A 14,712-nucleotide genomic window follows, 5' to 3' on the forward strand; every position below is an offset into this window, starting at 1 on the left:
CTAGTTCAAGGGCTTAGAGAGTTTCAGATGAAAGATCGTTTGAACTGCTGTTCAAGCTTTCATTCTTTTTAACTAGCAATTGCATAAACTCGTTGCAAAATGTTTCTAGTGTTTGTTTCGCAGCATCTGGGTAGAATACTTGGAACCAATCTTTTTTCGGCGCTTTTCCAGACATATAGGCAGAACTTGAATGTAAGTTTTGATGTTCTGTAGGACTTTGTTTGCTGCTGGCTTCGAAGCCGACCAGTTCGTAGTCTAGCAGCGCCATTGCAAGGTAGATTGCTGCCAACGCTGAAATAAACAATTAAGATAATTATTAAGGTAACATGGACAACAGACAGTTAGAAAATAGTCAATGAATGCAAGGAAACAGAAAAAAAATACTGACATATTTTAAATGAAAAAATCTCAACTTACGAATTTATAAGTATAAAATGGGTGACCTTAAAGCTCTTTTCTAGAACAATTTCCGATTGACACTTTTTTGGGAAACTGGATCGATTGGCCATTTTTTTCCGCTGTGAATTCAGAAAACTTAAGTACATTTTGGAAACAAGTCGATCACGTTTTCGTGACCTTTACAATTTCGCTGTTCGATAGTGGAGTTTGCCTTCCTTTCAACAAAGGGAATGAACTAAACTTAAAAAGAAATCATAAGTCGAACCTCGAAAAAGTAAATTTGAGCCTGAACAAACCTCAAGACTTTTCCTGAAAAAAATCATCGCGCCTTATCTTTGAGTCTTCACAATTGACTCTTAATAAAAAACAAACTTAAGTACAGTTCTCGGAAAGCATTCCATTACCTTTCAGCTAGTTCTTGTGTCATCCACTGCGCTACTAATTTAAGACATCCATTTTCGGCCATCGCCCTGAATAGTTTTATAATGCGCTTTTCCCATCAAAAGAACGCAAGTTTTTCGACAAACGCAAATTTTTCGACAACTCATGAAAAACTGCATATATTGCAAACAAAATCTGCAACCTTTAAGTGTACTCTGACTGCACCCAATTACAGGGTTGGTAATTTCAAATTTTACAAAAAAAAAACAGAGCCTCTGGAGAAATTTGGAGGCCAGATTTGCAACCACTGAGATTCCCTGAAGGCTGCACCCTACTATAAGGTTGGGAATTTCAAATTTAGTGAGTTTTTTAAAGCTAAGTTTCCCGAAAAAAAATTGAAAAAATCATAAAAAACGTCATATCTCGAAAACTAATAAGATTTGAGCATTCATATTTAGAGGCGAGATTGGCGACACCTGGGTGTAAGCTGACAAAACGGTTGTCTCTTCATCAAGCTAGTAGTTTCAAATTTTGTGTTTTTTCTAAGAACGTCATATCTCAAAAACACGTCATATCTCAAAAACACAAAAATTTGAGCAGTCATAATAGGAGGCAAGATTCGCAACCTCTGAAATTACACTGACAGCCCCCACTACAAAAATGGACATAACAAACTTTGAAGAAAAAAGATGGATTTGTTTTCTTGGAATTTTTTTGAAAAAATCACAAAAAACGTCATATTTCGAAAGTAGAAGGATTTAAGCAATCATATTTAAAGGCAAAAAAATCGCAATTCCTGGGAGAACCATAACAGAGCCTCACTATAGAGATCAAAACTTCAAATTTGTGAAATTTTTTATATCTAAGTTCTTTGCAAAACTTTGAAAACATCCTAAAAAACGTCATATTTGAAAAACTACAAAAATTTGAGCAGTTAAAATCAGAGGTAAGCTTTGCAACCCCTGAAGATACCATCAAAGTTTCCAACAAAGGAAGTTCTTGAAAAAAAATTATAACAAACGTCTCGTAAAAAAATCATCAAAAAATCTCGAAAACTACAAGAATTTGAGAAGTGTGATTTGGAGGCAAGATTAGCAATCCCAGAGAGTTCCTCGACAGCACCCAACTGCAGGGTTGAGAACTTCAAATTTTGTGAAACTTTTCAAATTCAAGTTTTACAGATATTTTTGAAAAAAAAACTCCTGGGGAATCCTTATAGCATCCCACCATTGGGTTGCTAAATTCAAAAATGAAATAATCCTTGACATAAAAATGGAAAATCGAAAAAAAATTCTTAACCATTGCAATGTACGATATAGCTTAAACGTGAAAAAATTCTTTCTTTTAACATGCAAAAATAATACGTTGAAAAAGCTTAAACATAGCGAGATAGTGAAGCCCGCATTTAAAAATAGTATAGATAGATTTGCCCGCGGTGCACAAAATTCTACTATAAATAGAAAACGGGTATTATAGTTTTTGGAAAAAACTTCGAAAATCAATTTGGTTGACTAGAAAAATTCGAATGTTGTTTCGAACAAAAAAAATCACACATCGGGCAAATTATGGAGAAAGAAACCTTAACAAAACAAGCGCCAATTGCTGGCCGTTCTCAGACTTTTTCACAAAGTCTCGCTTCAATTCATTTGATATTATCATTGACAACGAGAACTATTTTCAAGATGAAGCACCCTGCTAGCCCATCAAATTGTTGCCATCTTTCTAATCACTTCTCAAAATCCAATAACAAATTAACTCTTCAACCCTACTCAAAACCTACTTTGATGTTGCTCTTGGATACCTAATTCTGATAGACCATCAAACCTAAAATTAATCTGACCTAGTCAATTTAGCAATACAGTTCAGCACGGTAAAAGCAATGAAAACACCTTGCCCCCCCCCCCCCCCTGAAAGTTTAAAAAGTTACACAAAAAAGACAATAGAACTTCGCAAAACTTCAAACGTTGACAATAAAACTTCAGGGTGACAATTTTGGTTTCCAGGATTGCCCCCACTGCATGAGCGAAAAAAATTAAACCAGTACTTCGATTTGGGAAAAAAACTGAAGAGGAATGGCCGGAAAAAAAGCCAGTCGCACAGCAAAAAAAAGCATGTACTATTTTCAACACTTTGGAATTACAGTATTATAATTTTCAGTCCATGACTTAACTCCGGTGCATTCAAAACTATTTTTCTCGAAATTCTGAACATCATATTTTAAAAGCTAACAAGCCTATCTCATATGATTAATCAGCTCGCAAAAAGTTAAATGTTGTTCTGCGCAAGCTATGAACCTTTAAAACAATTCAAGTTACTTCATGAATCAAATCGGAGGGCGCAAAGTTAAAAATTTTTCTAAGCAATCTAATCCAGAAACTCTGAGATATTCTCTAAGTTATTTCATGTGGTGATTCAGATGACAAAAAACTTTATTTTTATTGAAGCTATTTAAGCGATGAAACTTCAAATATTTCAAGTTATTTCAAGGCCGAATCAGTTTGCGAAAAGTTCAAAAATTTTTAGGCCAGCTATGAAACTTTGAAATATTTCAAAGTCATATCAAGAAGCGAACCAGTTTCTGTTAGTTTTTCAAGCAAACTATTCATTGGATAAAACTTTGAAACATTTTAAGTAATTTCATGTAGCGATTCAGATGACAAAAAACTTAATTATTTCTATTTAAGCTATTGAAGCGATGAAACTTCAAATATTTCAAGTTATTTCAAGGCCGAGTCAGTTTGCACTAAGTTGAAAAAAATTTAAGCCAGCATTGAAACTTTGAAATATTTCAAGTCATATCATGAAGCGAACCAGTTTCTGTTACTTTTTCAAGCACGCTATTCATTGGATGAAACTTTGAAACATTTTAAAATATTTCATGAAGCGAATCGGATAACGAAACGATTAAGTTTTCCTCAGCAAGCTATTTACGCTATGAAACTTTGAAACAATTTAAGGTATGATATAAAGGGAATCGGATAGCAAAAAGAAAAATTATAGTTTTTCTAAACTAAATATTCAATTTAAGAAATTTTGAAGCGAATTGAATGGGATAGAAAACGCTTACGCTTTCATATTGAAGCTAATCAAGCAATGAAATTCAGAAACATTTCAAGTTTTTCATAGAGCAAGTCATTCCGCAAAACATCAATTGTTTAGGAAGCTGCTCAAACTAGAAATACGCAAGGTAGTTTCAGACAAAATCGGTTCACAAAAACTTTTCTGAGCCAGCTATTTAAGTTGTGAAATTTGGCTATACTTCAAGGTATTTCATGAAAGGAATCGGATTGCGAATAGTTTAAGTTTTCCTATTGGAGCCAAATTAAATTTTTCTAAGCGAAATAATCAAACAATGAACCTTTGAAAAACTTCGAATTGTTTGATAGAGAAAATCAGTACGCAAGTTGTTTTAAGCACGCTATTGAAGCTCTGAAAATTTGAAATACTTAGACCTAAACGTTTCGTGAAAATTTAGTTTTTATGAATGAAGCTATTCAAGCTATTAACTTAAGCATATCTAAACAAGCTATTTAAGCTATGAAACTTCTAAACATTTCAAGTTAATTCTTTCTTGAAATTCAAGAACTTGAACAGACTTTTTTACATCGGCCGCGAGCAAATATCAGAGCAGTACTATGAAAAAAAAATTGGGTTCGATGACTTATCAGTTTATTAAGGGCATGAAAATGCCATTTTCTCTAACTGCTGCAATTTTTCTCGGACACTTCAAGTAAAGAATGTTGTTTATGTTATGTGAAACGTTCTCAGCCAAAAATCTATTCAATGTGACCACTTCCCTTATCTGAAATGGCTCTGAAAGTTTCTGAAATATACTGCTGATAGTAAATAGCTTTTTGATTTCCGGAAATCATTGACAAGTCTTTCTAACATGAAAAAACGTTCAATGAGATTTATCGAAGTTCAAGTCGAAGGTTTCTGGAATTAAAGAATTAAAAACGCAACGAGACTCGGAGTCTAGTTCAAATTTCAAAATACCTTAACCTTCAGACCCTACTACTTGAGAATTTTTTTAAATGAGCGAATAGGTATGCCTTGAGCTGTTTTAAGAGGGTTTCGACTTCTCTCTTTATGCTCTAGCGGGTCTGTTTGAGAATGATATAACTATTAAGTGGTCAATTTCAATAGTTTTTTATCTAATTTCAAGATCAAATTAGCGCAGATTTTTAACACCATCAATGGAACGACAGAGGCTCAAAGTCTAGATGTGAGGCTTCAAGTTCCAATCTTAAAATTGGTTTCAAGTGCTTTTAACTTTTTCAAACTGAGGAAAGGATTTTCAAAAACGTTTTATGAGCTGCTCAAACTTTCAGCAATCCTTAAGTTCACAAAATCAATAACATTTGCATATGGAGGAAAAATTAATTAGTGAACTTCGGAAACAACGCGCTCGGACTTTGCAGTGTTTGCTTAAAATAATGGATATAAACGCTCCCCCCTCCCCCACCACCACCACCACCCTTATTTGACCCAGTAGAGAATAGTCCAGAAATTTGGGAAATCATTCAACGGTTAAATATATGCGAATTTGTACCCAGTAACGACTTCCCCTTTTTCAAGAGGAAGAGGAATAAAAAGATATCTGCTGGCTGCAGAAATTAAGTTAAGAGAAAATACCTAGTAACGTTGGCGCTTTTCTCCAAAATGTCATCAATGATGCTAAATACCCATTAATCAAGACAGATTAAAAATGGTGGCGTGGGACCTCTTGTTTTCCGACTATTTCTGGCAGAGAATTGGATTGAAAACACAATCAGTTTGTTTTCCTCGTGGGAATCTAAATTTGATTTACAACCTAATCTTATTTGTGACTGTGTCCGTAGGTGTCAGTTTTGATCCACAGAAACTAATTCGTAGACCAAAATTTATCAATATGCACGAAAACAGCTTCTACTTGATTAAACATGTAAATGCCACCAAAGCAATGAAAGCTCAAATATTTCAAGAAACATTAAATCATGATAAGAAATTGGGACAAAAACAAAAAAAAAGTTTCAATTCTTACAAAATTTAAGAAACTTAGATAGAAATGGCTACGGATATCTTATACCAGCATAACACACTGGACGAAAAATCACAGGCGTTATAATCAGGGGCGGATTTGCGTGTCGTGAGATATCCATTTTTGGCGTCTTTTGTTTTTTTTCGCCTGTTTCTTTTCAAAAATTTGCCTTCGGCGCAGAAAATCTCAGAATATCAATTGGGTCGACCTAAAAAAAGTCGACAAAGTTTTTGAAAATTTTTGAGACTAACCCCCCCCCCCCCCCTCTTCTGCTCGTATTATTTTCGGACGACTCAAATTTTCACACATCATGTTTGATTTTGCCCAAAACTTTTAGTTTTTCAAACTTTTCTGTACAAAAACTATTGGATATAAACTAAGGGACAGTCGGAACATTCGGGGCTTTGCCCTGACATACTAGCTGCCTTCTTACCCTCAGTCTAAAAGAAGCACATAACAATTTCATGAAAGCTTCAATTACCCTTCGTCTGAACGAGATTTGTCATCAATTAAGCTGCTTTGATTGAACGCTTTCAATTCCTTACGAAAACAGCAACTCAAATGCTGCTATTGCTCGCACTTTAGAAAAAGTAGGAAGCAGTGGCTTGAGGCGGTTTTACAAAAGTATCATCCAGAGCTATCAAATCAAGACGACATTAAAACTACTTCGAAGATACTATCACAGGAGACTAAAAGTGAAAATTTTCAAAAAGCCAGGTTAGACAAAGACATGCGGAATGTCTGTTTCCCAGCAATTAACAAACTGCCAAAACAGACAACAACGCTCTCGAAAGATTTAACCGACGATTTGAGTCGATCTTGTATATGTCATACACAGATTTCTGGAAAACCATCAAAGCCATTCAAAGATCAACAATTATTAAAGTCACTTAGGTTTTCGCAGCTGCAGTTGTACCCGCAAAAAAGAGGACAACTTAGTATCTAGAGTATAGTATATTTAATCTCAATTCTATTTATGGTTTCCAAGCTAAATATAACATAGCCAACTGCCAGTTGGAAAATGTAAGGAACGCAAGGAAATTGAAAAAAAACTGATTTGTGTTTTCAAAAACCTTCAACTTTTGAATTTCGAAAAAAAAACAAATAGATGGCTTTAAAGCTGTTTGAATTTGTATAACAATTTAATATGGACACTTTTGGTTAAAATTAAACCAATTTGAGAAAACTGGATCAATAGACAAAACTTTTATTACGCTGGTAAATCTGGTAACTGATTTCCGTTTTCGAAATTGGGAAGTCGATCACTTTTTCGTGACCTTCACACTCTTTCTGTTCGATAGTAGAGTTTGCCTTTCTTTTAACAATGGAAACACACTCAATTTGAAAAGAAATCACCGAGTCAAACTGCGAAAAAACAAAATTGAGCGTGAACCAACTTCAGGTTTTTTCCCGAAAAAAAAACAAAAAAAATCAGCAAGACATACATAAGAGTACTCACTACGTTCAGATTCAGATTAACCTTCTTGGCTAACTATTCAGATTAACCTTTTTGGCTAACTACAATATATATAATTTTTATTTTTAATTTTTTCGTTAAACATGTTAAAAGAATGCGTTGAAAAAGCTTAAAGATGGCAAAAAAGTGAAGCCATCATTTAAATATAATAGATAGAAATTGGTGGACTTTAGCCTCAGTGATAATATCCGTTGAGAATATAATACATTCTGGGAAGTTTTTTCCTCGGAGTTTTAGTCAGCGCGCGAAGTCGATCGGTTGTAGATTGACATTTGCAATTCTTCAATTGGTGCAAACTCTTTTGCCAAAGATTGTTATTTTCAAACCATGCAGTTCGAAGGATTTCTTCTCGAAAAATAAATAATTTTTTTTTACACAGGCGAAGCTTCACTTCGCAAACCGAGCAAGAAAACGACAGGAAAAAAAACCCTCAACAAGACTGCTAGTATATCAGGGCAAAGGCCTGAATGTTCCGACTGCCACTTAATCCATATAGATTTTCGGAAAAAGTACAAGATTTGGACAATATCAAAGATCAAGTGTGAAAATTTGAGTCGTACGAAATTAATACGACCGATTAGCCAGCCTCAATTCATATTGGAACGATCTTGTAGTGTGGGATAATTCACTGCGCATAAATAATTCGCGTTACTTAATAATTGCGCATTAATAATTCGCGATAAAATCTTCAAACTGCGCATAAATTTGTGAAATTGGCAATTTTCAAACTCCCAAAACTTTGCAAAAAATGATCGGATGTAAAAATGTTTTCAAATTTGATTTCAAGTAGTCAATATTTTCAACGGGGCATAACTTTTTTTAAGTTAAAAACTATTATGTAGATCGCCAAAAATTGATTGAATAAAAAAACAAACCAAGCATAAATTTTCCGTTTTCGTCGGCTTTCGGGTTAGAACTTAACCTATGTGACAGATTCGAACCTCCGACCTCGGATTTGAGCCTCACGTACGTGCTCTCATCTGCGCCCTTGACAGTTTGCTAACACAAGCCACGAAAAACCAAAGTGATTATAGCAAAATGTGCCACCAAATGGGCACTTTTATTTGCAAGTTTGGTTTATTTGCAAGTTTGGTTGAAAAAAAGTAGATTTAAGTATTTGAGTTCTTTTCACTGGATTGTTAAACCCAACAATCAAATTTCATCCCTATGATTAAAACAGTGGGATATTTAATTTGACATTGATTATAATAGCTTGTACCACTTTAATTTGTGGATATTAAGAATTGGGATTTACGTGCATAGTTAAATGTTAACTTGGTAATTTGTCATTTAGCCAAAGGAAATTTATTCGCAGCCAAAATGCGACAGACGCAACTTTACTTTTGATACCGAATTTCTGACTTCCTACAATTCATATTTGATACGCTTTTATGCTAGTCGGAACAATTGGGTAGAAAAAAAACTTTATACTTTGAGAGCTTTATGCTTATCTATACTGTGTATTTTTTTCTATTTATGGGACACTGACGCAAATGTTCCAATGACGCAAATGATCCGCTTGATGTCTCCTACGAGTGAATTAACCTCAAGGTGACCAATAACTCTTGAAAGAAAAAAAAACAGTTGGTACAGTTAACTCGTTTGACCAGTTAATCAGTTCATTTAAGGAATAGATTAACTGGATTTCAATTAGAAAACAAAAGCCACTCACCAAAACAAGCAAACAACAAAGAGCCAAAAACGATTTAAGCTCATTGCAGCTTTTAATCAACTCTCCTCAGATCAAGGCTTTCTGATTTAAGTTGACATGGCAAAATCACTGAAAATCAAAACTAGCTCAGCGATGAAACATCGAAAAAATGCAGTCGTTTTTACGAATAAAACCTTTAAATTTAATTTCTAACTTTTGAAATTGTTGAAGATGATTCTTGGTTCTATTTCAAAAGTTAGAAATTAAATTTAAAGGTCATCTTCAACAAAGAAAAACAAAGCGTTTCAGAAAATGATATCACCTTGAACATGAATGTTCCTGTAAAAAAAAAGATATCTATCTGTTCACGTTTCTAGCTCACAAATCACGTTTTTATATCTGCAATTTTTCTTATGTTTAGTTCACAAATCATAAATCAGTAAGTCAGGGGCAGAGCTATAAGTCAAGGAAAAGTTATTTCATAAAATTAAATTCTACCAGATACAAACGATCACAAAAATGGCAGCCACCAAAACAAAATCAAAAGCCTGCAGCATATGGAGAGCAGATAAAATCTCAAAATCAAACGAAAAACAGTAGCCTGTACAGATAGATATTCAAACCTATTTTGTAAACAGAGGTAAATCAGAGCTTTGCATAAATTGGGACGACGGATGTTCAACAAACCGCCATATCTACAAACTGCCATATCTTGGAGCCGAAATTACATTAGAACGTAAATTGAATCAGAATTACGTAACAATTGCATAGCAACCATGCCTATCACCATTGGGACATACCAAAACCATTGTATGGGAACTGACTCGACAGAAAATGAGTCAAAACTAATTTTAAAAAATGAAGAAAAAAAAACAATCTTCCAAATTTGAATTTGTTTGTCTCAATTTGTCTCGAGTGAAGTACATTTTGAGGACACCATTTTGTGAAGACATCTGCATCTGCACTATGGTCGCTTAACAACCGACAAACCATAGCCACCAATAAACCAGTTACAAAGATATGTTAATGCATCAAGTAAATCAGATATAATGCTACAACCGCAAAATTGTCACTAAATGAGCCTTTTTATTTGAGACTTGGGTTTAAAAAGTGAACTTCGTAATATAACACTACTCTGCGCTTGTGTAATTACAGCTTACCAATAATCTGAGGTGGGTATTTTAGCACAGCGGGACACAGGTGGATGTCGCGGTGAATCGTGAGTGCAGTGGGGAGGAGGAGTGAGCCTGAGTGATACTCGGATGCAGGCGGCATCCATTTCTTCACAGACAGCAGATAGTGGCACAGATACTAAACACAAAATATCGGTGGTATATAATTCAGCCGAAGTATCAACCATCCGATAATGTAAGTGTTATGTAATAGTTATCTAACAATTATGTAGCACTAACGAAAGTTATCCAAATTCATTCATATGATGTAATTTTTCGGTTGGTCTGTACTTCGGCTGGTTTATTTATTCAACTTTATAAGTTACACGGCCCAAAACTGATCTTTTTGTTATTTCGAAAATTACATAATTGCTTGAATCGGATTGGTTGAAATTAATTCCCGCAAAAGATATGTGGATTTTCATAAGTCATAGATGCTCAACTCACTCTTTGGTAATTTTGGGCCGTAAAATATAAAACACCTCTATTCGGTTCACAGTCACCCCCTAAATTTTGATTCGAGGCTGACCTGCAGTTTACTTCTAATTATAGTTTCAAAATTAATTCAACTATTTTACCTCTCATTCTTGCATTTTTAAGCCTAATTCATTCACCCTTTGCAAAAAAGTACACAAGCCAAGCTGCACTTAGCAGGCACAAGCGAGAAAAAAGCGAAAAGTAGCGCAGAAAAGGCATTTAAGTAAATTAAGGGAAAAAAAGCCTTGCAAAAAAAAACTTTTACTTTGTACTGGAATCGACATTCCTACCGAGACATTAAGATTCACACGTCCTTGCATCTACGCCATGGTCTCCCGACATTCGTTAAAACCGAGCCTCGAATAAAGCAGATACTAATAAATTGTCAATACCAAGCAGTAAAAACACCATCAAATGCGCATATTTATCAGCGAATTTGGTAAGAAAAATGTTAATTCGTAATATAACTCAACGCTCGCTATCTCTCTGCGTAAACAGAATATTTGAAACTATTTTTGAATTTAATTTAAAGTTTAGAAACTAGTTTTGATTTTAATTTAAAATTTTGCAAATAAATTTGAATTTAATTAGTGTGGTCTACTCGCTTGTTATTTAAGTCACAGATACCCCAACCCTACCTAATGCACACAGCCAAACCTAATTACTACCTTGTGTGAGTTGGCGAAGTCTGTATTAAATTGGAGCACTCTGAGAAGGTGTAGTTCCATACTGGACAGGGAGTCCCTCAGGTCATAGAACTGTTCCTCCAATTGCAGAGGGGGTTCGTTAGGGTGCAGATTACGATAGGAAACATTGATTATGTCTCTTAAAGATGAGGATGCGGGAGGATCGTCACACACTTTGCTCGCTAGAAAGAACATCATCAATAGTTTTAAATTCAAATTAGGCTTTTTTATAAGTACTCCGCCAGTTTAAAATAAACTGATCGAACTAAAAATACAGCAAAAAACAGACAATGGGTTGAGAAAGAAATCAAACAAATTGCTTACTGAGTTTCTTCAAAAAATGGTTCAAACATTTTCTCTTATGGCTGCTCATTGTTCCGACCATTGAAAATGGGGATGAACTTTGTAAACGGGTGCGTTTTAGTTTTTTTGTTTTCCAGGCAAAATCAGCTACCACAAATAATCATCGGAATCGGCCGATTGATATATTTTTCATTTTTCGTCTAGTATCGAACGAGTGAGCCTTGAAAATTTAATTTTACTCAAATGAAGTTAGTTTTTGGAGTTTTTTTAATCAAAAACTTCAAAAATTTGTGGAAAAAATTTGAAAAACCAAAAACCAAAATTTTGTTCCAATTTGCATTTTTTACATTGAGTGACGAAAAGGCCTAATCTCTACCTTTTCGCTCAGATTCATTTATCACACCACGCCGAAAAAACGACACTAATTTGAAAAATACTTTTGTTGTAATTTTTTAAGACTGGTCGGAACATTCTGTGCTACTTGCACAGTAATCGGCAATCCTTGTTTTCATATTTCATTTGAGCACTGTTCAAAGGCCGATGAAAATATACCGTTCAAATACTCAAAAGAGTCAATTAATATGCCAAAAAAGTTATGGTCATAAAAAAGTTTATGATAAAACGCTCAATGCATCCACTCATTGATTGAAATAAATGAACGATTTATTTACAATTTCTTTTAAATCTTTGAAAAAATATAAGAATTTGCAATTGACCTAAACTGAGACATGCAGCTGCGACTGAGTAGAGATCATATAGATTCACTGCTTCCTTCTCCTCCTCACAGAACTTGTGGAAGAAGCAGCAGGCCTTGCAGATTGTGACGTCATCCAGTGGAATGCGGGATCCCACTTGGAACACAAAGTACAGTTGGTTCAGTCTGGACAGCGGAGAGGCCATAGGCTGTATCTGAATCAACCACCACAACGGACAAAAACAGACGTCAAAAACTGAGAGGCTGAAAAAGTCGTCTCAAAAATAAGACACAAAGATTAATAGTAACTGCAAAGCAATAGAAATTGCTTTTATAAAATTCTTTATCAACTGACAAAAATTTGGGCAAACTGGACAAAAAATCGGAATTTACCCTTTAGATTTGATATATAATTGCACCGCGAACGAACGAAGGGTGAGAAGTTTGGGACCAGCCTGTTAGCATGAGCGTCGATTAGCAAGCCTATATAAAAATGCCGTTGTTTCCCTCGCTAATTCAAGTTTTCTCAAACTCAAAAAATCATTCTAAATAAAACACACTTGGTGAAACATTTGGTAGGGTTAAGTGAAATTAAGTTTTCCTTTAAATATCGAATGACTCCCATTTTTTGAAAATTTACGCTAATTTAAATTTCGGTTGAAAACTTTTTTTTTATCATTGCGTGCAACTTGTTTGTGTTACTCAGGTGCAACGTCTATTTGGTTGCAATTTGGTTTTCAATTTAAAAAGCAAGAATTAACTTTAGAAATTTTTTGTAATTTCAATAATTGAAAAATTTGTCACAATTTCATTATCATATCAAACAATTGTCTCCAAACCGAAAAAATTTATATTTTACACAGATTCAAAGCTGCGCTTCGCAAATACTAGCGAGAACACGACAAAAAGCAGCTTTATCAGCGACAAAAAGCAAAAATTCTAAGTCTAGGTCTCGAATTCGAGCTGCGATCTAGAGATTATGAGTCTCATGCACCAACCACCCAGTCACTGATGCTTAATATATCACAAACACGAGCCACAAATACAGCAGAGAACAGATGTTACACAGTCGAAGATGCGCTTTGCAAACACTTGCGAGAACGCGACCAAAAAGCAGCTCTGTCAAGTGAAATAAAAAAGTAGAAAAAAGACTTCAAGTAACAAAAACTCGGCTACGTGACGGATTCGAATCTGCGACCTCGCAAATTTGAGTTTCACGCATCAGCCACGGATGCTTAAAATCCTAGAAAACTAGCCACCAATACTGCAGCTACACATGCTAATAAATTGCCAATTCGATGCAGCAAAAGTAGCACCAAACACAAAAAGACACAATTTCGTATGTAATAAGGTGGAAAGCATAAAGCCAAATTATGTATAAATAATGCATTTCAAAAAAATTGTGAGATACATTGATTTGCAAATTTTCTGAAATCGATCTCTTTATCATTGTACTGCTGTTTACAACAAATAATTTTTTTTCGGTTCATTTGATGAATTAACAATGCATCAGCTGTGTTAACTTTTTTCTAATCAAATGTCAAAGCTGCTATCAAAAAGCAGTGAGCGTGCCCCAAAAGTGGCACCAACATTTGCAACTTAGGTTGGAAAAAAAGAAAGTTTCTCCTAGTACACTTTGCTTTGAATTTTCCAATGCTTCAGATCGTGGTTATAGCAAAAGTGCCACCAAATAAGTGAACACTTATAATGAACACTTTTATTTGCAAGTTAAATTAGAAAAAAAAGAAGAAGGCTCGTACTAATACACTAACGCTCGCAAGCTGGCAGTGTAAAAACCTTTAAATAAAAACCTTTAAGCAAACCTCAGTCAAACACTTACAGTACAGCAAACTTGTCCTCTTCAAGAGCAATTTTCAGTCAAATCTAAATCAAGTCGACGATGTGGTGCATTATCAAAAATTCGAGACTTTGCTCCTGGAAATATTTAGCTTCAGACTTAAGTACTATAACAACAATCAATTCAGGATGGATTGCTTGTTTGTGTGCTAACGAAAATACGATAGCATCACAGACCAGTTTTACTAAAGCGGAAGATTAATCGTGCACAAGCTATGTCATCGACTGTCTGAAACTTTATTTTTTGCTCTCTCACAATGCACTAATCTTCACAAAAAAAACAATTCAGCGTACAAACTTTTACTTTCGTCGAAAAAACTTTTTGAGGTCCAGTCGCTTAGAAACAGATGGCTAGACTATTTTGAAAATAACATAACAAATTAAAATTCTGCTTGCAAAATCAGAAATTATGATTAAAATTACTTTTTATACCTAATATGGATTTTGTAAACATTGTTTTCGATTATTAATGAAAAATATGACTGTATTGCTGAAATCTGAAGCCACGCCAGCACATTCTTTAATGCATGGTGAATTGATTTCTTTTCCATCGCTTGTACATGTTTGATATTCTGGACATTTTTTGGAAACGAAC

General features: G+C 34.6%; 1 protein-coding gene across 1 annotated transcript; it reads right to left on the reverse strand.

The window, feature by feature from the left end:
• Window positions 1–10: 10 nt before the first annotated feature.
• On the reverse strand, window positions 11–12,500 carry LOC134842673 (cyclin-Q-like). The gene is made up of 4 exons (XM_063859122.1): window positions 12,283–12,500; window positions 11,246–11,445; window positions 10,089–10,239; window positions 11–291 (listed from the first exon to the last, which is right to left on the reverse strand). Exons 1-4 carry the CDS (start codon window positions 12,464–12,466, stop codon window positions 14–16), a joined length of 813 nt encoding a protein of 270 aa, XP_063715192.1. The 5' UTR covers window positions 12,467–12,500; the 3' UTR covers window positions 11–13.
• Between the last annotated feature and the right edge of the window lie 2,212 nt (window positions 12,501–14,712).

Source organism: Symsagittifera roscoffensis, chromosome 3 (assembly GCF_963678635.1).
Source record: "Symsagittifera roscoffensis chromosome 3, txSymRosc1.1, whole genome shotgun sequence".
NCBI lineage: Eukaryota > Metazoa > Xenacoelomorpha > Acoela > Convolutidae > Symsagittifera > Symsagittifera roscoffensis.

What these genes read in the sequence shown, in the direction of transcription:
- LOC134842673 (XM_063859122.1), bottom strand. Translation starts at nt 12,466, where the DNA reads ATGGCCTCTCCGCTGTCCAGACTGAACCAACTGTACTTTGTGTTCCAA. An exon ending in ACTTCGCCAACTCACACAAG is followed by an intron (nt 10,240 to 11,245) that starts GTAGTAATTAGG and finishes TTTTGTGTTTAG; the next exon opens with TATCTGTGCCACTATCTGCT. An exon ending in ATACCCACCTCAGATTATTG is followed by an intron (nt 292 to 10,088) that starts GTAAGCTGTAAT and finishes TGTTTATTTCAG; the next exon opens with CGTTGGCAGCAATCTACCTT.